We start from the raw sequence: 22,964 nt of genomic DNA on the forward strand, positions 1-22,964 counted from the left end.
CCATCACAGCTGTGCCTAATGAATCCGTGGATGGGGTATTTAGACGGCTTCCGGTGGCATTGGTGTCATGGATGGAAACCTCCTGTAATCCCACATGGCACGCACGAACAATGCTGGCCGGTTCCGGCTGCCTGTGTGGATGTTGTAACACAAATATTTCCTCTCGAGTAACGAGCTTGTCTGCCAATTGTTGTTATGTAGATGCTTAGACAATGCCAATGGTGCTCCAAGGCTGAGAATAAAGACTCTGTGAGGAGTCTTGTGGTCAAAGACGCTCAAAGGTTCGCCGGTATTGCACTCCATATCAAAATAGCCAATCCTTGCTTCATGTTCAGAACCATTCGTGTCATTCATGTGATCTATGATACACTATACATCTCAATCTCATCTCCAGGAGTGTTGTTGGCATTCGGGTCTCGAAGAGCATCCTGCCAAGATCCCATCCCTTTTTTGTGCGCCTTCGACCTGTCATCCCCAGCACGGGTATCCGGAAAACGAAAAATGACGACGCCTTTTTATTCTTAAACTACCCTCTTGACCTCAAAGAATCTGCGAAGCCACCACACCTGGAAGACGGACTCTCCAACGACGAGACCAATGACGAACAGGTTCCACCACTTGACTCTGCTGTTGGTGCTCTCGGCGGTATTACGGTGAGTGCGCTCGCGAAGGACAATGTAGGACTGTTCATCCTTGACCTGGGCGAGAAGCTCGGAAAGGTGACGGACTATAACGAGGAAGTGTTAGAGAAGCCTAGAAACCCCACTGATAAAACCCATTGCGCTGGCGTGCTCCTTACCTTCAACTTCGAGGGGGTCGGCAGGGACATCGGTTTCGCTAACGTAGACAATGCCGTGGACGTTGAAGGAGACCTCCTTGCTGTGGGCGCCCCAGTGCTCGTTTCCGAAGCAGTAGGTGTACTTGCCGTCGTGCTTCGCGTCGAAGGAGAAGTCGCCGTTGGAGACACTCTTGTCAAAGGTCTCGTACTGGCCTTGGGGGTTCGTGATCTATGGGCGTAGGGAGTCAATCGTTAGTCTTGTTGCCTTTGCCATGATGCAATTGCGCGCAAAGGACGCGATTCGAAAGGGGGTGGTGGTGGGGTAGGTTGGAGCTGGATTCGTACCCAGAAGTCAATGTCTAGGTTGCCGGCGCTGCCAAACTCGCGGTCGCCGACCTGGAAGGTGACGGTCATCTTGTCATCGCGGTGCAGCGACTCGTGGAAGCACTCGCGGCCGTGGGCGGGCAGCTGGATGTTGTGGGCCAAGGCCGAGTGGACGAAGCCAGCTGCGAGGAGCAGCTTGGCGACTGAAGGGAAGAACATGGCGGGAGCTTCCAATCTTTCTTTCCTCAGGGTGGTGTAAGAGCTCTCTGTCGTGGCCGATACGAAAAGACGTCAGACTCAAGCTGGTCGGCAGGCACAGCAGAGTCGAGCTGTTCTGGAGTCGAATGGTAGAGGTCAGGGCCGGAGGCAAAAAGGAGCGACGTTGGCTTGTGTCCAGGCTGTTCTCCAGATCGGTTCCTGGAGGTGATCCCTGTTCCTTGAGTCTGGACACTTTGGCGACGTCTGGTTGGACTTGAGGCTGAGCCAAAAGAAGTCTAGCTCGGGGGGCCAGACGTAATGGACCGATGCTTTTCCGACTTTGTTTCTCACGGTACATTGAAGCCGACCCCTGCACGTGATGCGGGTACTTTGTGCTTCAGAAGGGCCCTTTAGCGGTTGACAACGCTAGAAGGGAGCCAACAGGGAGCTTCGAGTGGCCTGCCTTAACCTATCTTATGGTCTGTGCCCAGCTCGACTTGGGGCCCTCAGCACGCAACCTGAGGTACCTTACCTTACCTTATGGAACATGACAGCGTGGGCAGTTTTAGGAATCCCAAGGGCAAGTATTGCCAGACAGTAGCTTGCTAGGGAAGGTACCTCAGCGGGCCACAGGGTGGCGTCCGTTTGTAGCGGTGGTCGAGTAGAAGTGGGGACACAGAGTTTGAAAAACATGGCCTTTCTGAAAATCACCACCAACCTCGTTGAGCCGAAGATTATCTTAGCAAAGCCCACCCCCTCTGCTCGCCTCTATTCCACCCACCTAAACTAATCCTCTTGACACTTGGACTGTCTCCCCCCCTTCACCGACAATCACACCCACGACCAAAAAAAACCACCACCACTCGTCTCCAGTCTCCCGTCGCAGAGGGACTTCGTGAAGAAGTAAGTCACTAGTATTCTCGTCATCACCTGTTTTTGTTTCGACTCCGTCCCTTTCTTTCCAGCCTCTGTGTCATCTTCAGTCGGGTCTTCGTCCCCCTCAGTCCCCTTTCCCACCCCCTCGGCCAAAGTTGCTCTTGCGCGCGTGCCTGCATCGGTCTGGACACGACACCTCAGGATACAGTAGAAAGGCAGAGCAGCCCACCACACGCCCCCCAACCCAATCCAATATCCCTATCCCTCCCTCCCTCCACGTCGCCTGTCCACATCCACTTCTTCTATCCCGCTATCTCCTCTCCTCTATTTGCGAATTGCGGCAGCCTGGTTCTCACCTTCAACCTTGACCAGTTCATCATCGCATCATCTTGCCTTCGCTCAGCGCCCAGGCAGACTTTGGTCAGTGACCCGATCCTGCCCGCCTCCGTTACGATCTGTCCTTTCCGACTGTGCTCTCTTCGTTGCTTTATATCCCGCCCGCATCTTCTCTCGACGTCACTGCCATTTAATCTAAATTCATCAATTGCGCGCTTGCTTACACTGTCGCTCCTCAACAGATTACTTCTTCCTACCCAACGCAACCGACACTTAGACGTTCATCACAGCCCGAACCGCAACCATGGGTCTCGCATTTTCCAAGATCTTCGACAAGCTTTGGGGAAAGAAGGAGATGAGAATTCTGATGGTCGGTCTTGACGCCGCCGGAAAGACTACGATTCTCTACAAGCTCAAGCTCGGTGAAATCGTCACGACCATTCCTACCATTGGTACGCACCACCCCTTACCACCCTATTCTGCCTCTTCTCATCATCGAATCTCGCGCCCCCGCTGTCGATAGGTCAATGCATCGAGGAGGCGAATGGCGTGCTAACATTCCGCCCTTTCAGGTTTCAACGTCGAGACCGTCGAGTACAAGAACATCCAGTTCACCGTGTGGGATGTCGGTGGTCAGGACAAGATTCGTCCTCTGTGGAGACATTACTTCCAGAACACCCAGGGTATCATCTTCGTCGTCGACAGCAACGATCGCGACCGTATCGTCGAGGCCCGTGAGGAGCTCCAGCGCATGCTCAACGAGGACGAGCTGCGGGATGCCATTCTCCTGGTCTTCGCCAACAAGCAGGATTTGCCCGTATGTTACCCCGCCACCCCCTCCCCCCTACTTCGGCGCTCCTTGAGGCTTCATCAACTCAAAGCATGCGACTGACCTTTTCTTCTACAGAACGCCATGAACGCCGCCGAGATCACAGACAAGCTTGGCCTTCACTCCCTGAGACAACGCGCCTGGGTATGTTTTCCCTCGAGCATGACGAACTACGACTCTCATACTAATCCCCCCAATAGTACATCCAGTCCACTTGCGCTACCTCCGGTGATGGTCTCTACGAGGGTCTCGAGTGGCTTGCCACCACCCTGCGCAAGGCGGGTCACCAGTAAATGCCGCGAAGAGAAGCCGAACGGACTACCTCTCTTCTGCTACTCTTTCACGTCATCCCTCTGGTACGGTTGTAATTCGCAAAGCTACCGGTCACAAGGCAATCGAATAGTCCATAACTCATTTTCTCGCATTTCCTCGTCCTTCCATCCCCTCCTCCCCATGGTGGTCCCTGACATCACGTGAGCCACACTCCATTGGCATTCTCGACGCAGCAAGCACACACATTCTGGTCTCAAAAGGACAAGTTTCGTTTTGGAAGAAAGGGGGCGTCTTGGGTTGGGAAATCTGTACAGTCCTCACGCAGCAACTCTATACGCTTCTCCGTCCAAATGTGACGGAGAAGCCTACTCATGAACACCCTGGCTTTCTCGCCTCCGCACAATTCCATGAAGACGGTGTTTTCTGCTCTTTTGATGGTCTGGTTTGCCCACCATTCTCGGTAGGGGAAGGGATGAGACCTGGGCTTAACGATTTTCTTCATGACTGGTCAGTCCCCCTATGAGGGGTGGTTCGCCCTGCTTTCCTCCAGTTTGTCGTCTTTGTTGTTAGGTATGGAGGGGGTTCAGGTAGTTCTAGCCTTGAGAGTTGGGACAGAATCGTTATAGACTTGTCTTCCTTTTTTTCTCACAAAGTTTCATGGTGCCACGGGATATGCGATAACGTTCTTTTTTTTTTGGTGCTGCCGCCGTCCCAGCCCCTCCATTCCTTGAAAGGCCCCTTTGTGGGAAATGTCTCGCGGCATCCTCAGCCTAGAATTCTAGCCCCCCTCTTAAAGCGTACGCTTCAACGCCGTCTTACCGCAGAGCCCCTTTGTGGAATGCTGTCTTGGACGCGTGGGTGTGGGTACTCGACGTCACAGGGATGGGATGTAGGCAGATGCGACTCAAGAGGACAAATGGCTACTCGTGAAAGGTAGGTTATAAGTGCACAGGCTCACTAGATGAGTAGGATCGAGAACGAATATTGTCCGTGGGTTATGGGGTGGAATATGTGAGTAGAATGCACGTGTAATAAATACGGTCTATCTGTGATTTTACAGTCTTATGCGGCGTTACAGCAATGCTACAATGGTAGTTGACAAACACTTTCGAGAGAGGGGAATCCAGCCTTTTCCTTACATGTACTCCGTGCGCCTAAACAATGACTCAAAACAAAGTAGTGGTACATGTCGTAATTAGATGATCCCCTTTTCACGCCTTTGACTGAGCCACAACTTTCAGGCCCGAATTATCCTCATTGATACTGACAACCGCCGTCTCACCGGAGCGCAACTCGCCGCGGATGATCTTGTCCGCAAGCCCATTGCCAATTTCGTTGGTGATGAGGCGGTTGAGCGGTCTTGCGCCGAACTTGGGGTCGTAGCCGCGCTCCGCGAGCCAATCTCGCACCTCGCTGCCAACGTCGAGTATGATGCGCTTGTCGTCGAGTCGCTGCTGCAGCTCCCGTAGGCGGATGTCGACAATATCCCGAAGTGCGGCGAGGGCGAGGCGCTTGAAGACGATGAAGGAATCGATGCGGTTGAGAAACTCTGGCGGGTAGTTCGCGGCCACGACGTCCATAACAGCCTTGCGGATGGAAGGGTCGATCTCGCCGTCAGCCGTCTCCTTGTACGGGTGGATGGGGTCCGCGCCGACGAGTATGTTTGCGCCGAGGTTGGATGTAAGCACGATGATGGTGTTGCGGAAGTCGACCTTGTGCCCCTGGGCGTCGGTGAGGTAGCCCTCGTCGAGGACTTGAAGGAGGAGGGCAGAGATGTCGCGGTGGGCCTTTTCGAACTCGTCGAAAAGGAGGACGGCGTAAGGCTTGCGGCGAACGGCCTCGGTGAGCTGGCCGGCATCTTCGTAGCCCACGTAGCCGGAGGGCGCTCCGATGAGGCGCGAGATGGTGTGCTTCTCCTGGAATTCGCTCATGTCGAACCGGACAACCGCCGACTCGGTAGAGAAGAGGAAGCCCGCGAGCTTCTTGCAGAGCTCCGTCTTTCCGACACCAGTCGGTCCCAGGAAGAAGAAGGACGCCAGCGGCCTATTCTCGCCACTGAGACCGGCACGCTGGAGGCGCACGGCGTTGGAGACGGCCTTGATTGCCTCGTCCTGGCCGCGGACAGCCTCACGCAGGGAATCTTCCATGTGCACGAGCTTCTCAATGTGGCCAGAGGTAAGCTTGGAAATTGGAATGCCCGTCACCTTTGAAACGACCGCTGCGATGTCATCCGCAGTGACGGCATCGTGAATAAGGCTGCCGTCTGACTTTTCGCTATCTTTGGGAATCTTTTGCTCAAGGGCGGGGATGACGCTGTATCTCAACTCAGACGCGCGGCCGAAGTTTCCTTCTCTCTGTGCCTGGTCCAGCTCGATTCTGGCCTTGTCGAGCTCCTCCTGAGTCTTCTTGACGGCCTCGATCTCGCCACGTTCAGCCTCCCAGCGCTTGGTAAGCTCAGCGATGTCGTCTTCGTACTTCTTCAGGTCCGTCTGCAGCTTGTCGCGACGCTCTTGACTGGCCACGTCCTTTTCCTTGCGCAAGCTTTCGAGTTCAATCTGAATGGTCATGATCTTCTGGTCGAGGGCCATGATGTCTTCAGGTTTCGATTCATGCTCGAGCTTGAGATGACTGGCAGCCTCGTCCATCAGGTCGATTGCCTTGTCGGGCAAGAATCGGTCGGTGATATAGCGGTTAGAGTAGGTAGCGGCTGCCACCAGGGCACCATCGGTAATGCGGACACCGTGGTGGACTTCGTACTTGTCTTTGATACCGCGCAGGATGCTAACTGTGTCCTGGACGGTGGGTTCGTTGACAATAATAGGCTGGAATCTCCGGGCAAGGGCAACGTCCTTTTCGATAAGGCGGTACTCCTCCAATGTAGTTGCACCGCAGCACTGAAGTTCACCACGCGCAAGTGCTGGCTTCAGCAGGTTGCTCGCATCGATCGATCCTTCGGCCTTGCCGAGGCCGAGCAATGTGTGCAGTTCATCGATGAAGAGGATGACTTCGCCCTCTGCCTGCTGGACCTCGGTCAAGACCTTTTTCAGTCTCTCTTCAAAGTCTCCCCTGAACTTTGCGCCCGCAATCAGCGAGCCTAGGTCCAGGGCGATAACACGCTTATTCTTGATGCTCTCCGGGACGTCGCCACGCACAATTCTCAGTGCAAGGCCTTCGAGGATGGCTGTCTTGCCGGTGCCGGCTTTGCCAATGACGACAGGATTATTTTTTGTCCGCCGTGATAGAATCTGAATAGTTCGTTGGATTTCAGCGTCGCGTCCAATGACAGGGTCGAGCTTTCCCTCCTTGGCTTTCGCCGTCAGGTCGATTCCGAATTGCTCGAGTGCCGGTTTCTCTGGCTCGCCACCCATGTTCATGCGGTGTGTACCGCCTGGAGGATGAGGTCTTCCATTTGCATAAGTCCTTATGGCTATCGTTGGTAGAAGCCTGCTACTGCTTCTGAGTGCAGCAGATTCGTTGATGATGGCTCTTGAGATTAGTCGTGTAGGTCTGGGTGACGATGACCCGACGATACGCCGGGCGGATGAGATGAGTTGTCTTCTGGCTTGCATTGTGACTACTGGTCAATGCCAGGTGTTACAAAAGTCGTTCCGATATGACAATTGTACAACAAGCTAAAGAGAGACAAGTACACGGCTTCAAATATCCTTTGAGCAACCCCCTAGTGTTGTCAAGTCACGAAGTCGGAAGATTTCACAAGTACATTCTCGCACTTTCGCTGAGGTCTAGCATGTTCCGAAGCTTTATCTTATCAGCACGTGGCCCATGCGCATGACGAAATGCGAATACCGCCAACGCTCTTTGCCCATCATAGGTAGGCAGTGTTCTGACTACTCAGTAGAACTACATTCATGGGACAGAGGCTGTGTTTGACGGGGTCAAGAAAATACCTGAATGAGAGCTCTTGAATACTGATATTTTTTCGGGTAATCAACAGCTCACCCACCACCTAGGGATTAGCAAGAGAGGGAGTTACGTGCTGCTTCTTCGAGGTTGTTGACGTCCAGTGACATCCGACTCCGGCCCTGAGCTGGGAAGCAGACCGATCAGTGGGCCCTGGGGGTCTGGCCCCGGAAAATCGGGCGCACAATCTCCCGTTGGAAATTGTCGGTATGGGAAGGGGCCCTGGCTTACCGCCCGCGTCTACAGAGAGTGCAGAGGTTTCTGCCGCATGCACTCTGCCTAATCCGGACTAGCGGAGGGCTTGCCTTCCACACCCGCCGCCCACACTCGCTAGACATTTTCTGAGAAATCGATTTCCCGCCGACCCGACCCCAACAACCAAAGCCTCTCGAACGAGATCAACCACTTCCTTCTTTTTCGTTCACGATCCCCATTCTCCGCTAACCACAACAGCCCTCCACGAGGACCGAGAGCAACCATGTCGGCGAAGACGGAATCCACGACCAAGAAGTTCGGCTCGTCGACTCGGGTCGTCCCCGCCCCCTCCCAGAAGGCGCAGAAGTGGTACAACGCCGACGATGAGCCCGAGGCCAAGAAGGTGAGTTTACTACATCTGCGTGCTGGCGCTGCTTGGAATTCTGCGCATGTGCGATGGAAGGAGGGAAATGTCATTTCGAGAGCGGTCACGAGTTTGGGCTTGGGATGTAATTGGGAGGACACGACAAAGCGAGCGCAACAATTTTTTTCGAATTACGACGCAAAACTTCAAGAGTCCCAAGTCGGGACAGCCAAGAGATTGCAGGAGGGAGACAACATATCAATACGGGCACAACAACCAATCGCAAAATCGACCAACGCACACAATGAATTGGAGGCATGGAGGAAGAAGACGCTCGTGATCTGCGGAATGACATGGCCCCCTTTATCACAAATGTCGAATTGCAAGCAACACGCACAAAAAATCTTGAAAACTGGCGACGGCGATACTGACGACGATTGTCACTAGGTCCGCAAGGCCGTCCGCCCCTGGGCTCCCCGCCAGACCCTCCAGCCCGGTACCATCCTGATCCTCCTCGCCGGCCGCTTCCGCGGCAAGCGCGTCGTTCTCCTGAAGACCCTCGACCAGGGTGTCCTTCTCGTTACCGGCCCCTTCAAGATCAACGGCGTTCCCCTCCGCCGCGTCAACTCCCGCTACGTCATCGCCACATCCTACAAGGTCGACGTCTCCGGCGTTGAGTCCAAGAAGATTGAGGAGATCTCCGCACCCAAGTACTTCACCGCCGACAAGGCCAAGAAGCAGGTTGGCGAGGACGCTTTCTTCAAGCAGGGAGAGAAGCCTGAGGTACGATTACATCTTCTGGGACACCCAGATCCAGGTTGAATACAATGGGAACGGGAGACTGACAGTACATGTGTTTCTACAGAAGAAGGAGATCAACAGCAGCCGTGCCGCCGACCAGAAGGCCGTCGACAAGGCCCTGCTCGCCAGCATCAAGAAGGTCGACATGCTCGCCTCTTACCTGGCGAGTTCCTTCAGCCTGCGCAAGGGCGACAAGCCCCACGAGATGACCTGGTAAACAGTTTTTTTCCTACACCAAAAAAGCTGTTGAGAGGGAGGTTTCGTTTGGCGTGTGGGCTTTTCGGGGGTTTGCTCTCTTCGTCGCTGGTTGTTTCAAAAATCAAGGCTTCCGGATGATGTGGACATAGAGACTCCGTGGAAAAGGAAGGGGACAAAGTCAATTGGGATCAAAAAAAGAAGAACCACACATTTTTTTTACGCCCAGTTCGCAACGGTTTGAGGAATGTTGTTGTAGACGACGAAGAACTTATGGCTACACGGGCTGGGCTGGTTTTGCCAATTGCATTTGGAAGTCGACGGCATCGGTCACATTTGGCGTCTGTAATGAGGTTCTTCACAAATCCAACACACAAAGAAGATAACGCATCCGGTCCAACGACGACGTGCCTCCCCCTTTACGAGGGAATGACAATATTTGACATGAACCATACACTGCACTTCCTCGACTCGTGATGACTAAAGTGGATGATGTCAAGATTTGATGTAAGGAGCCTGACGAAAATCTCGGAAACGTTCAAACAGCATCCACTGGGTTTCACTTTATGCGAATGGTATACGAAACTTTGAATGTTCTGGCCCCTTTTAGGAGCATGGTATTACAAGGTTTATTATGGTTGATGCAGGGTCCCCTTTCATTCTCTTCACAGCCAGCCTCTCACAGTTTGGCCGTCTCGGACTTTGGGCTTAGTCACAAGTCACGATCGACCCAGCTCTGGATGATACCTGCCGGAGACGCCTCGTAGTGCTTGATGCTGACCTTGCCGGTGGCCTCGTCGAGGTAGGTGTTGGCCTGGACGAAGACCTTGCGGGGCTGCTTGTTGGCCAGGACGACGTTTCTGGCCTTTGTGCCCCAGAAGTCCATGTCCACGTTGGTCATCTCCTTGTAGAAGGCGGTGCCATTCTCGACATCAGCGGTGGCCTTATACACGTGAAGCTTCTGAAGATACTTTCCAACGGCTGCAAATTGTCAGTCAGCATTGATGTGCCCTAAAGTGCGCGTCACGAGATTGGGAACAACATACCCTCACGACCAGTGGTCAGAATCTTTGAACGGTCAAGCTTGATCTCCAAGTCGGACAGATCATCCTTCTTGTACTCCAGCTTGCAGAAGTCGTCGCCAGCCTGGAGAAAGCACTACAGAGAGTGATAAGTCAGCATTTGGGCATTCATAAGCGTACGTCATTGTCACCAACCTGCAGGATAGAGAAGCGAGCCTGCGAGTGCGCTTGGCCCCACTTTTGGCTCTTGGGATCCCACATCTCCAGGGAAACAAGACCGGCGCGGGCCATCTGGAGGTACGCAGCATACAGGACGTTGCCAGCCTCGTTGTTGATGTCGGTGCTTCCGTCGCCGAAGCCGAAGATCTTAAGAACGGGGAACTCGCATCTATGCCCAGATTAGCCAGGTATTTCTACACAGCCGGTTGCAGGATACATACCCAAGGTACATAGCGACGAGCTCAGCGCGGCACTCCTCGTATGAAGCAGCAAGACTGCCGAATACGGATCCCCATGTCTGTCCGGGCTTGTACCATGTGGTCACGGGCTTGTCAGTCAAGGGGCTGACGGGAGGGTTCTTCTCGTCAAAGTTGTAGGTTCCGGGAGAGGTCTCCTGAAGAAGCTTGCCGCAGCCGTGGCCAGTCAACTCGTGAAGGCCAACCTGCACCTCAAAAGCAGGGTCCCTGTACTTGTGGTACAACTCCAAGTCGGCTTCGGAGATGAAAGGGATCTTCTCATTGGGAGCCTTGGCGCTCAGAACGTTGCCGAGAGAAACGTTCTTGAAGCCCTCAGTCTGCCTAATGTCATCGTAGTTGGGGATGTTAATTCCAGCAGGAATTCCAGATCCGGCAAAGGTCAGAACCTCGAGTGATGTGAAGTCGGGCGACAAGAACTTGTCCTTCTCGAAATCCTTGCTCCACGGGAGGAGGGGAATCAGTTCGGGCGCAGCGGAGACGAGAGCGCCAAAGGCGCGGGTACGCTCCAGGTTGACCACAGATGCAAAGCCTTCCCACTCGCCGCGAATACCGGCGGGATCTCTGTAGGTCTCGATGAAACCAATGTTTGACTCAACCATAGGGCCCTTGTCTCTGATCCAGAATCTCTGGCTGTCCTTGAATGCGAGGAGGGAGCCACTTGAGAAAGACTTCGCGTATGCCTCGTGCATCTTTGCTTGGTTCTCGTTGTCGCTATTCTCCTGCGCCTTTGTGATATACTCGGAAATAGCCTTCATCTCAGCGGCATAGTCGCCGTATACCAGCTTGATCGTCTTGCCTTTGAGAAGACCATCCTCCACCTGGAACTCAGTCTCCTTGCCAATGTCACCGCCTTCAGCGGGAACGCTCGTGACAGCCGAGGCAATGAGAATTTCGAAAGTGCCCTCCTTGGTCTTGCGGAGACGGTTGTTCTCGGGGAGAAGGCCCTTCTTCTCCATCCAGGCGGACACGGCTTCGATCTCCTCCTGGGTAATGTGAGGCGAATCGGGGTAGTAGGTAGTCATGTGACCCTTGTCAGGGAATCCAAGGTGCATCAGCGCCTGTTTGTCAGAGCTGAAGATGGCACCGTTGGTCGCCTTGTAGAAGCGCTCAGCCTCAGGAGAAGTAGCAGCAAGGGCCGCGAAAGTCTTCTCATCGGCTCTAGGGATGAACTTGGCATCGCCGAAGCTCTTGTAGTTGCCATTGTTGCCCAAGAATTGGGCAGCATACTCCAGGAAGTGGGTCAGTTGGCTCTCATCGACACCAGCCTTCTTGGCAAGGCTATTCCAGTCACCACCACTGCTCTTGTGTAAGGCAATGATGAAGTCGTAGATGGGCTCTGACTCTGGAGAAAGTTGTCTGAGCACAATACGGGTTCCCGCAAACGAGGCTCTAACATGTCCTTTAGCTTCCGCTCCCCCATAAAAGCTTGGCATAGCTAACACCAAGGATGACATGGCATCATAACGGGGTTCTTACTTGCTGATGAAATGCGCATAGCGCTTCTGCTTGTCGGTGAGGGGTTCAAAGTGCTTCTCAATCTCTAAACGGACGACGCTCGGCGGCGCGTCAGCCAGGTAGTGCTTGAGCTCCTGAGCGTTCATTGTGGAAAATCTCTGCCGGCAGGGTTTCGCAAGCAAGGGGAAGTGATTTCTAGGTCTCAAAGTCTTGGGAGAAGTGTGAAATAAAGAAGAAGTAGCTCGCAAAGATGTCAGCCTTTGGAGGGCGGAAATGGATGAAACCCGCATGAGGAGTCGAGATGGTGCCGCACTGGTCATTGGTCACTGATGAGGCAGGTGCAGTGGATGAGCAGACGACAACTGTGTTCAGGCGCCGCCAGCAGCGGGGAAGAGCCACACAAGCCGCAGACGGAGGTTCGTTATTTGAACAGGGAAGCGGCTCTCTATGCACAGGCCAGGAGCTTCTCTATCGTGGCGCTCCGTGGCTTGACTTTCTTTTGACTGTGACGATTGGCCATTATGTTGGAAGCCACTTCTGCTGGCCACGAGACCTGTGGAAATAATTCCCCAGTCTGTAAATAATCTCGTATGCCATGGGGAACATATTCACCTCCCCAAACAGGCTTGGAGGCAGGCGACGACGTTGGAGCTTCAGCCACAATGAGGGGCAATACTGGTACTTTTGTTAACGAAACAACTGATTTATTTACAAAACTACAACCAATAGAGAAGGAGGGGCAAGCGATGGGAACATTAGAAACATTCCTCCAGTGTATTCCACTATACCTGGACACTTGATTTGCTGTGATTTCAGTTCGAGTCTTTGATATCACACAGGTCTGGGATCTCGCCTGCTCGTACCTAGTAGAGAGCCCGGTTGACCGCGGTTAGTGTTGGCTCATAAAATGTGAGTGCCATCCACATGGGGCTTCGCAAGGAGCGAACCACCAACTCGAGGTCAACTTCAACACCAACACTATCGGTTGGATGGTTGAAAGGACAGACTTGTACTTTCTGAGAGACACTGAAACGTCTGGCATTGAGACACAAGAATCCAAGAGATATAAGCGCATGATATGAGCCGTTTGCTTGCTTGACAGCTTTACCCCTTTTGCCCGCATTTCACAGTTCTGGTGCTTTTAAGAACGCACTAATACTTAAGAGTAACGTCCATAAAAGCAGCAGGCTAAACCTGTCATGAGAGACACGACCATTGATTGCTGAGTAGAATGGCTCTCTCAATAGTCCGAGTGAATAACTTATACTAAAATAAGCTGGAAGAACGGACTTTTAAGTTGTTGTGAAAGCATTCTACTTGGCGACAGACCACCGACACCCCAGTTCATCGCTGGCGAAGCGATGCCGACTCTTCCCGTACACCGTTCTGCTCACCGAGAGGATCTAGCTTACAGTCTGCACCTGAGTCTAAGATCTGCAGATCGTGCCTGTCAATTGCAGTCTGTCGTTCTATGCATACTTCAAGAGCCAATGGATACCTTCACGTGAGCTACCTACTCGTGCATGAGCAGGCAGACAGCATTGGCAAGCTGCAATGCGCACGTCTTGGTGGTTGCTTGCGCTTCGTTCAAAACCTGGTTCTCGCTATCATATCTGACATTCATCATCATGTTTTCGCGTCGCCACTGACATCCTATATTATTCCCAGTCAAGCCGTGCAGACGAGACGCCTGAGGGTGTAGCATGAGCGGCTTTGAGAGGGCATAATCAAGTGAACGCGCCACCAAGTCACTTGATATATATCCCTCAACCACGACGGAGCAAGGAATGTCGACGGCCGGACGGTATGCTGCAGGAAGCGCAATATAAAGTCGTTGTCGCATAGGCTGGTAGACAAGTTGGGCGAGTTCCCCTTGTCTAGAACGTAGCATTCGGCCAACTAAGCCACCAATGTCAAAGTTGCAACGCAGCGTCAGCATAGCGACATTTGACGTGTCCTAGAGCTTGCGGCCGAGAAGCTCCTCATAGGTACCGGTACATCAGGTACCTAATGTAGGCTTTCGTGGAGGTTTGAACAAGTCTTTAGAGCGATACTGACAGACACACAGGCAGCATCTTGATCAGGCGGTGCAACCAGCCGTCCAAAATCGGTTCACGTTTCTCTCGAAATTCGCAAGGATGTCGCTCACGTTGCGGCTGTTGTGCGACGGATGTGTGGATCCACAGAAAGGAAGAAGTGTGTCGACTCGGCCGGGAAGAGGAGCCGACTGGTGCTGCATGCCACTTCGAGTTGCGCCGAGTTCTCGACCGGGGAAGTGAAGAGAGATCCCGGGGATTCCGAGTGTTCGGACCATTTACCTTGGCGTCTCGGAGCGAGCAGTGCTGCAGGTCAGTTTAAGCGCCCTTGAAACCAACGACGGTGACATGGATGCTCAGACCGAGGGCGGTCACCGGGGAACATCCCCCGCGCCGCCGTGGCTTGGACAAGCAGTATTATTCGAGTTTCACTCTTCTTCTCGCAGTTGCTTCAGTACCAACGAGAGTATCCGTGTCTGTGTCTGCGGTGTGTGGAATCCGGAATGTTGGGCGCATTGCATGTAGCCTTCGTCCAGGCCCTCATCGGGAGCGATCTGCCTGGACTGCAATGTCTTGCATGGGCCTCTATCGTGCGTGCCGATGATGACAGGACCGGTGAGCGCGCTCATTGCCAGTTTGCCTCACAGGTTGGTAAGGAATAGAGGAGTTGTCGCAGCCTTCCATAGAGTGGATATGACCGGAGCCCGATGACAATACTGCTGTGATGGCAAGTAACAATGAGATGACCGTTAGAAGAGGACGAAGCTAGGCAATGGTTGCATTACACCAGTGATTCATTTTCTCGATTGACACAGGTACGGATGAATGTGATGTTCAACTTGATAATCGAACCACGGTTACTTTCTCACTGTGTTCAGAGACCCCAAACCACTGTAAGAATCGCCGAGATCTTCTCATCCCTTGTCAAAGAAACATGGCGTTGTGGGGTTTGACTTTGAGCAAAGTGTCACGAAACTTGCAATCGATTCCCCCGCAATAGATGAGATGGGCGGGGGCCATACGGATGCCGCCCGTTCATTGAGCATATGTATATGATGGCAACGGCGTGAGCCTATTTGGTGCAACGTCCACATCACTGCGGAGTATGCTTTCTTGTCAGAGTTGAGGTCAAAAGCCGAGCCGATAGTCGATGGAGACAAGCGTTCCCGATGCATCTATCGCAGTCGCGACGCAATTTTAATAGACTGCATGCTCCACCGAGATATCAGTCACCTGGCTCATGTTGAGAGCGGTGAGAGGCCGATGTGCCGATGAGCGCGGTACTGATTGGTATCGGTACTTGTGGACAAAAATACGCACGTATTTACGTAGTGTGGTCCGTATGTCGAGACATTAAGAAGGAAAAAGAATTTTTGGAAAGGGCCCATCCTTGTCCGCTCGCGTGTCGCATCCTCTGACCGTTGGGTTGGGTTCAGTGTTGGGGAAGCTGGCGGGGAGTGCTTGGAGCGGTGGTCGATCCACTTTGGGCTTGGAGAAGGCGGTCGAAGAGTGGTGAGAAATTTGGAGACTTGGAGGAGCGAAAAAGAAAGCGGGCAAAATAGGATGAGACAGCAACGACAAGACGAGCACACGAGCTGACTGCTGGCAATGCACCACGGCTGGTTGCAGCAAGACCAGGACCAGGGCCTAGCGGAGTCTTGCGGAGGGAATTGGAGCCTCTGAAGTCTGAACAGCGTGACAGCGTGGGCTGTGTGGGAAGAAAGAGTGGACGCAGACAGAGGCAGAGGGCCGATGGTGGAGGAAGAGAGGAGCGCGAAAAAAGAGTCGCAGGATGATAGGACGCAATCCGAATGGCTGGAAAGTAGTCAGTGCGATGAAGGGAGGGGGAACTGTTTTCAGACTCCAAACCGAAAACCACATTTTCCCAAGTTCAATGGGTGGGCCAAGGACTCGAGCCGCCATGTGGTGACAATGGTGCCGGCTCGTTATGAGCCCCGCCCGGAACTCCAGCCGAGCCGAAACTTGAAAGAGCACCTCAGACGCCAGAGTCAGAGCATGCAGACTGCACCTCATGACCCATAGTCCATGGTTGATGACGGGACCTTAGGGCGACGGGGGCAGAGTGGACTGGGCTGGCACGGCTGGGAAGTTAAGATGCAGGTGCATCGGTACGGACCAAGGAGAATGTACGTAGTACTGCCGTCTCGCAAGTTTATATGAATGGACGAGGGAGCTAGCCCCGGTGGCCACTTTCCTCGGATCGCAAAGTGTCAGCCGGCTCTCCCCCGCTTGGCTGTCTTCTATTATTCGTTGGAAAGGTAGGTAGGTACGGGGAGTACGGAGTAGATACCTCCAAGGTATTGACATCGTCCTCGTGCATTCGGAAAGAGAATGGAATGGAAGGCAGCAGCCATAGAGCGGGAGCAATCGTACCAAGTATCCGTAACTACCTCTTTCCCCACGACAGAGTACAGACACAGACACTGCATACCTAGAAGGCTGGTATGATGTAATCCTTGCTTCTCGGTGCTTGCCCGAGAGCCAAACGCACTTTATTGCACTTTCCCCCGTCCATCACCAGTTCCGGACGGGGACCAGGTCTGTTAGCCAGGCTGGTCGAGCGAGAAACGGACAAGTCACTGCACTTGTTCCACAGGAACAACACGGAGTTACAAGCAAGCATGCAGGTCATTAATGATTAAGGTATTTGGCTACTAGATGAAAGGTGTTCCGAGCTACCGATCCCAATTACCGTAGGTAGGTGTGCGGATTTTCTCAACATGACCTAAGGTACTCCGTACTGTGCAGGTGTTTTACCTTACTCACCGAACCGACCCCCACTGACCAAATAGGGCCTTCCGACTTCAGAAGCAGAGAAGGATGTGAAGTATCTTCAGTTGCGTTTACTTGAGCAAAAGGTCACCTCATATTCACCTCAGGTCAAAGCTTGCTGTTTGCTGCCCGTCATCGGATACTTTCCCCCCACCGAGGCTGGAAATTTGGTCGAGGGCCTAATAAGTTTTTTCCCCTTTCTTTCTATTTTCCGTCTTTTTTTGCGTGTCGAGTGACCTCGCTCGATTCCCTGGCCCCTGCCCGATTCAGGTAATTATTCCCTAGTGCCATGTTCTAGAAAAAGTGTGTCCCCCCACGCTGCTTCCTCCACAGTCCACACCTCGCCAATGGCACCCCCTCGTCCACCCTGCCCGACCGCGCTCATCACTTTCCCCCTTCTCTGCCCCCCGCCATTCAGGTCTCTCGAACCCTTTTCATCCTCAGCATCGTCATCTCCTCTGTCTCTGACCAACTGGAGTCTTCCATCTTCCTTGACCGAGCCCCGTCCTCCGCCCTCCCCGGGACCCGCGACACAAGTCCTGTCATCGCCGCCGGCTTTGCCTTTTCCCAGCACTACGTACACCTACTGCGTAATGCCACACCCTGCTCTGTGCCAATGTGCTAACACTCAGCACAATTGTTTTAGGTATCGGCGTTTGCCCTGGACAATCACTTTTCCTGGTACGCCTGACACTCTCATCCTGGTCTCGTTGAGATGCCGTATGCACACGACGCAGCGTACCGCATCGCACCGCACCCCGCACCGCAGACTGGTACACCACCTTGGGGGAGTGGTACGAATACACTAGAAACACACAGGGGATTCGATTCGCGAACCGAATACAGACACGAAATACCTTTATTCGGCTCTCTATGGTTGCCGTTGTTGGTCTCCCTCACCCTTCCGCCATCACGGTACAGACATAGGATGTTCCGAAGGCCATCAGACTTATTCTGGCTACAGTACATGACAGCCTAGTGGACAATCTTGGAGGGCCGGCCTGAGCACGTCTACCACCTTACCTAGTTGCCGTACCGCAGCTACCAAAGATGATCCCAATAGTCGATTGCGCGCCATTGCTAGGTGCTCAGTCTCAAAACCTAGACACCTGAATGCAGTTACCCGTCGCAACATCTCAAGCTCCAACAGCCGGATATTGTAACTTAACAACGGATTCGTTTCGTCCAACGATTTGCCCTCCATCAGGCGCAACTCTGATCTTGTTCCATTCATCCCACGTCTGCCCCAGATGCGACCTCCTTGGCATTTGGATCCCGCGGAGAAAAAGTACAAGGCGAACGTATCCGTACATGGAGACAGCAGTCAAGGACATCAGACGCAAGCACACAGTCATCTCTGAGCGCACCCCCACGGATATGGGCTTGACCACCCTCCCCCAGTGCTTTGTGGAGTAACGGATTTCTCCCCGCTGGGGTATGCAACACCTTGATTGGCCACCATGACGACTAGGGGACGCCGCTCTTTGGGATCCGGGTCAGTGACACCCCCCTGGTCCCTCTCTACCCCTGGCCCGAGAGAAGTCCGCTGAAGTCCAGGTACTGGAACCTGCTGTGCGCTCCCCCCAGGGCGTTTTAGTTGCCGTCAGGGCACCCCTTGAGTCCCGGTTGGAATTTTTTACCTCATCGATCCCCCAGACCCAGAGAAGTCTCGTCCGTGACACTTATAAGACAGGAACGCCCTACACTTACACTCCGATCGCCGTTTCCTTGACTTGTCTCTGATCTTTTTGTCACCCTCACAAAAATAAACTTACATATAATACTACACGTCATCTGTTGAATTCTTCAATATCCCATAACTATCTCCTAGATCGTGTCAAAGACCTGAGCTGCTACCTACACGTCTCAACCTATCTCCTCCAGACAACGCAACAGCGCCATAAACCCGCTCCCCTCGAAACAGTCTATCCGTGACCCGTTCCTCTTCACGATATCTCACAAAACAATGCTTTCCTACGACTCCCCGATGCCTGTCAGTGGACAAACTCCCAAGTCTCCTTCGGGACTTACCAACGGCGTACAACAAGCCGTTGCCTCCAAGACCCAGCCTAGAGTTCCTGGGGTTCCGACTACGGCAAACAATGGCGCACACGTAAACGGATCTCTCGACACCAAGTATCACCACATCTGGCTAGTTACTGGTCCCGCTGGCTGTGGCAAGACGACTGTCGCCGAGTACCTCGCTCAAGCTCTGAAGCTGCCCTACATTGAGGGTGACAGTGTAAGTGGTGCTTTCTGGCCTCGTATTTCGGAATTCTGTCTGACTCGCGCCTGAAAAGTTCCACCCTCAAGCAAATATCGAAAAGATGGCCAATGGCATTCCTCTTACCGACGCCGACCGTTGGGACTGGCTTGTTGCCCTGCGCGAAGAGTCCCGCCACCAGCTGGCTGCAGGCTCCGACGGAGTCGTTCTCACTTGCTCGGCTCTGAAGCGCAAGTACAGAGACGTGATCCGCGTTGCTGGATACTACGATCGCTCGATCCTCATTCACTTCATCTACCTGTCGGCCTCCGAAAGCGTTCTGGTCCAGCGTGTGACGGCTCGCAGCGCTGCCACCAACCACTACATGGGCGCCAACATGGTCCGCAGCCAGTTCCAGTCTCTCGAGGCCCCCATGGCCGATGAGACCGATGTCATCAGCCTCGACGTCAGCCGCTCCCTTGAGGAAGTCAAGCGCGACGCCTTGGCCAACGTCAAGGCCGCAATGGAAGAGGAGGCATGAGTTGTATACCGGCTATAGAAGGCGCACTGTCATTGGTTCTTTTTTTTTTTTGGCAGCTTCTTTTTTGGCAAATTATCCTACGGGATATTGGAGTTCCGGGCATAGAAGTGAGCGTTTACTTTTGGGTATTCATGGCGTCAGCATTGGGATCTGGTTCACAAAACTGCTGGCTTTGACAAGTCAGCCTGCATGCAATGTACGGAGATGAAGGGGTGTCACGAGGATCTGCGCCACGAATGGCATCCTTTGCGCAACCCAATCAGCGGGATGGAATCATGCAACAGGGAGGGAGGAGGGACAACACATGGCAACCTGATATATCAAGGCCAGACAGGTTTAATGGGCTGGCCATGGAGGCGACAACGGCGACGTTGAGCCGGTTTGGCGCTTGTTTCCTCACTCCATGCAGGGGTTCGCAAAACAGAGAATTCTCAATGGTCAGGCTTTGGCCGGGTAGATTGTTGCGTTTTCTGTCACTTGCAACTTCTCTTAGTTCAGTATTATACAATATTATAACTGACGAAATATGACTACTACTACTACCATCTTACTACATCTTCCCTCTCAACGTGCCCAATCTGCCCCTCCTTCCTTCCTCCCCCTTCTGTGGTGTACTCATGTGCAAACCCTTGTTACTGCTTGAAGTGGTGGGCAACCTGCCGGATCGAGGCACTTGCATTGCTACGGAGCATAATCGTTCACGTTTGCCGTTCAGGGATTCTTTAGCATTGGCTGGCGTCGACTCGGTGAGGATGTGGAGAGGCGTTTGTCCGTCGTCACTGGGCCGTCACATATGTCCCTGCCTACAAGTACACCGAGGAGAGGGGGGTCGGCCTCGGGGGCATGTTGGCTCTGTGGGGCAGCCTGGAGCGCTTGGTTGATGTAAGGTATCAATATCACGGCCTTCAACGCGCAAACGCATACGGTCGTACGTACTTGGGTACACTGCCTTATTTGGTGCTGGGTTGCACACGATACAGTTAAATGCTTGTCAGACGTGCGTCGGGCAGCAGCCCAATCTTGTAGATTTGATGATGATCCTCGTTTTCGTTTGAACTCTTGGATTTGAATTTTTCCCGCAAGCTATTTTTGCCCCTTGATGGTGCTTGCAGAGTAGGTAGGTAGTTGGTTACACCCACCACTGTAGAACCCCTGCTCGCCCTCGCCTCACATCTACAAATCATTAGACGTCTAATTGTCAAGAGTCTTGTAAGTCATCCAGCCCTCCGCCCGCCGACCCACACCTTCATGGAATCCTCGGCCTCTGGCTCCGCATCACGCGGCGGCCGAACGGCGTCATCCATAAGGCGCCTTACTGAGGGTTACCTTTTCCTCTCTCACCATCTCTCTTGGGGTGGTGGGTGGCCCCGGAGTCATAAGGTAGATACAACACACACGCGCGCTTACTCCCTTTCCCCCAAAATTCCTTCCAGAACAAGTTTTGCAACGCTTCTCACCTCAGATGCATGACCATGACGTCGGGCTCCTCCACAACCCGCCGCACCACCTCCGCGGCCCGGGCCATGGTCGCGCCGTCCACCACGCGGTGGTCAGCGCTCCAGCTGAAGTTGGTAACGTGCTTTCTCACCACCCTGTCCGAGTCCTCTCCCTCGAACGCCGGCACGGCGCGCATGCGGCCGATGCCGAGGATCGCGACCTCCTTGTCGACGATGACGGGCGAGAGGTAGGTGCCGCCAATGTTGCCAATGTTGGAGACGGTGATGGTCCCGCCCTTGAGGTCCGCCGGCGCGAGCTTGCCCGCGAAGGCCGCCTTTTGCAGGCGCGTCAGCTCCGAGGCGATGGAGAGGATATTGAGGGAGCCGACGTCGCGGATCACGGGCACTAGGAGGCCGGCGGGAGTGTCCATTGCTACACCAATGTTGTGTTGGCTGCGCATGACGAGGGACGGCTTTGACGACGGCGAGGAGGAAGGGTCGAGATCGACGCGCGCGTTCAGGATGGGGTATTGGTAGAGCGCCATGGAGACGGCCTTGATGATGAAGGGGAGGTAAGAGAGCTTCGCGACGCCGGCCTCGCCGCCGCCCACCTCGGGGGACGTCGCGAGGACGCGGTTGAGGCGGGTGCGCAGCTGGACGAGGCTGGAGAAGTCGATCTCGTCGGCGTAGAGGAAGTGGGGGATTGCGAGGGAGCGGGTCATGGACTTGAACATTTGCTGTTGGGTGTTCGTGAGCGGGACCCGGGTTTCGAGTTGTGCGGCGCCGGAAGGCGGGGCCGCGGCGGCCGGGGATGGAGTCGTTGCCACAGCGGGCCTGTCACCGGCGTCGCGGCGTTTGACAAAGTTCTGTACGTCCTCTTTCAGAACCCTCCCGTCTCTTCCCGTGCCGTTAATCTCGGCAATGTCTACGTCCAGGCTCTTGGTCAGATGCCGCACCGCCGGTGTAGCAAGCGAGGCATGGCTACCCTTTGGCCGTGGGGCATCCTCAGTACTGGCCGCATCCTGAGATGCCACCCCCGATTCTTGTCTGCTTTGGTCCTGTGTCTTGTCTTTCTGTTGTGACTTGGGCTGTACAGGAGGTTCCGGCGTCTTTTGTGAGGGCTTCTCCTGTGCCGCTTCCGTCGGGGCTGTCAGCGCATCCAGGTCCTCCTTCTTAGCCCCGCCTTGTATGTCAATGTCGACAAAAGGCTTGCCGACCTTGGCCATGTCACCGGCATCGTAGTGCAACTTCTGTACAACGCCTGAGAATCGGCTGGTGATCTCCACAGACGCCTTGTCGCTCTGGACCTCACACAGAGGGGAGAATTCTTCGACTCGGGCGCCGGGCTCGACGAACCATTGTATGATTTCGCACTCCACGATGCCTGTGTAAATCGGGACTGTTAGACATGTGTCTGTGAAACAAGAGGTAGAACTGGGTACTTCTAACCTTCGCCAATATCTGCCAGCAAGACAGGCTTCACAACCCGCAGATGCCGTGTGCCGTGGAAATGTCTGGAGGGGTAGACGCCGGCAGCTCTTGCCGCGGCCAGGCGAGCCATGCTCTTGGAGACGTGCCATTGCGTCCGGACGGCGCGCGATCCTCTTTGAAGAAACATTTTGGTTTATTTTTTGAAAAGTTAAAAGGATAAGAAACCAATTCCCAACTTCAAATTTTTATTCTTTCTAAAAGAGAGATGAAAAAAAGGGAAGGCACTCCCCAAGGAATGTGCGAACGCACTTGCAGGAGGATTGAACCGCTCGGCGACGGCATTGTCCTTTCCCCCAAACACTCGGCTATTCACGGTGTTCGGCCAGTGAAGGTCGATTGAGTCCCCCATGACACAATGTGAAATGCCCCTCGGGGAAGCTGCAGGGTGGCCCGAGACCCGCTGCGTCGGTTCAGTGCGCTT

At 53.9% G+C, this 22,964-nt stretch overlaps 8 protein-coding genes across 8 annotated transcripts; 3 read left to right on the forward strand and 5 right to left on the reverse strand.

The window, feature by feature from the left end:
* Positions 1–521: 521 nt before the first annotated feature.
* CTAM01_00146 (emp24/gp25L/p24 family/GOLD) lies at positions 522–1,321 on the reverse strand (the record flags this gene model as incomplete). Its single annotated transcript, XM_060516200.1, has 3 exons — positions 522–727; positions 800–1,007; positions 1,124–1,321. 3 exons carry the CDS (start codon positions 1,319–1,321, stop codon positions 522–524), a joined length of 612 nt encoding a protein of 203 aa, XP_060388826.1.
* Positions 1,322–2,816: 1,495 nt separating this feature from the next.
* Positions 2,817–3,634, forward strand: CTAM01_00147 (ADP-ribosylation factor; the record flags this gene model as incomplete). Its single annotated transcript, XM_060516201.1, has 4 exons — positions 2,817–2,964; positions 3,085–3,329; positions 3,420–3,485; positions 3,542–3,634. 4 exons carry the CDS (start codon positions 2,817–2,819, stop codon positions 3,632–3,634), a joined length of 552 nt encoding a protein of 183 aa, XP_060388827.1.
* Positions 3,635–4,825: 1,191 nt separating this feature from the next.
* On the reverse strand, positions 4,826–7,183 carry CTAM01_00148 (ATPase; the record flags this gene model as incomplete). The annotated part of the gene is made up of 1 exon (XM_060516202.1): positions 4,826–7,183. The coding sequence occupies one exon, from the start codon at positions 7,181–7,183 to the stop codon at positions 4,826–4,828; it is 2,358 nt and encodes a 785-aa protein (XP_060388828.1).
* Positions 7,184–8,013: 830 nt separating this feature from the next.
* On the forward strand, positions 8,014–9,112 carry CTAM01_00149 (ribosomal protein L6e; the record flags this gene model as incomplete). The annotated part of the gene is made up of 3 exons (XM_060516203.1): positions 8,014–8,133; positions 8,542–8,877; positions 8,960–9,112. The coding sequence occupies 3 exons, from the start codon at positions 8,014–8,016 to the stop codon at positions 9,110–9,112; spliced, it is 609 nt and encodes a 202-aa protein (XP_060388829.1).
* Positions 9,113–9,802: 690 nt separating this feature from the next.
* Positions 9,803–12,363, reverse strand: CTAM01_00150 (peptidase family M49; the record flags this gene model as incomplete). Its single annotated transcript, XM_060516204.1, has 5 exons — positions 9,803–10,071; positions 10,137–10,248; positions 10,308–10,500; positions 10,553–11,977; positions 12,065–12,363. 5 exons carry the CDS (start codon positions 12,361–12,363, stop codon positions 9,803–9,805), a joined length of 2,298 nt encoding a protein of 765 aa, XP_060388830.1.
* Positions 12,364–14,507: 2,144 nt separating this feature from the next.
* Positions 14,508–14,708, reverse strand: CTAM01_00151 (uncharacterized protein; the record flags this gene model as incomplete). Its single annotated transcript, XM_060516205.1, has 1 exon — positions 14,508–14,708. One exon carries the CDS (start codon positions 14,706–14,708, stop codon positions 14,508–14,510), a length of 201 nt encoding a protein of 66 aa, XP_060388831.1.
* Positions 14,709–18,838: 4,130 nt separating this feature from the next.
* Positions 18,839–19,616, forward strand: CTAM01_00152 (thermoresistant glucokinase family carbohydrate kinase; the record flags this gene model as incomplete). The annotated part of the gene is made up of 2 exons (XM_060516206.1): positions 18,839–19,114; positions 19,173–19,616. The coding sequence occupies 2 exons, from the start codon at positions 18,839–18,841 to the stop codon at positions 19,614–19,616; spliced, it is 720 nt and encodes a 239-aa protein (XP_060388832.1).
* Positions 19,617–21,069: 1,453 nt separating this feature from the next.
* Positions 21,070–22,670, reverse strand: CTAM01_00153 (2-oxoacid dehydrogenase acyltransferase; the record flags this gene model as incomplete). Its single annotated transcript, XM_060516207.1, has 2 exons — positions 21,070–22,436; positions 22,502–22,670. 2 exons carry the CDS (start codon positions 22,668–22,670, stop codon positions 21,070–21,072), a joined length of 1,536 nt encoding a protein of 511 aa, XP_060388833.1.
* Between the last annotated feature and the right edge of the window lie 294 nt (positions 22,671–22,964).

Source organism: Colletotrichum tamarilloi (genome assembly GCF_030869305.1).
Source record: "Colletotrichum tamarilloi strain Tom-12 chromosome Unknown Scaffold_1.1, whole genome shotgun sequence".
In the NCBI taxonomy this organism is placed as follows: Eukaryota; Fungi; Ascomycota; class Sordariomycetes; order Glomerellales; family Glomerellaceae; genus Colletotrichum; species Colletotrichum tamarilloi.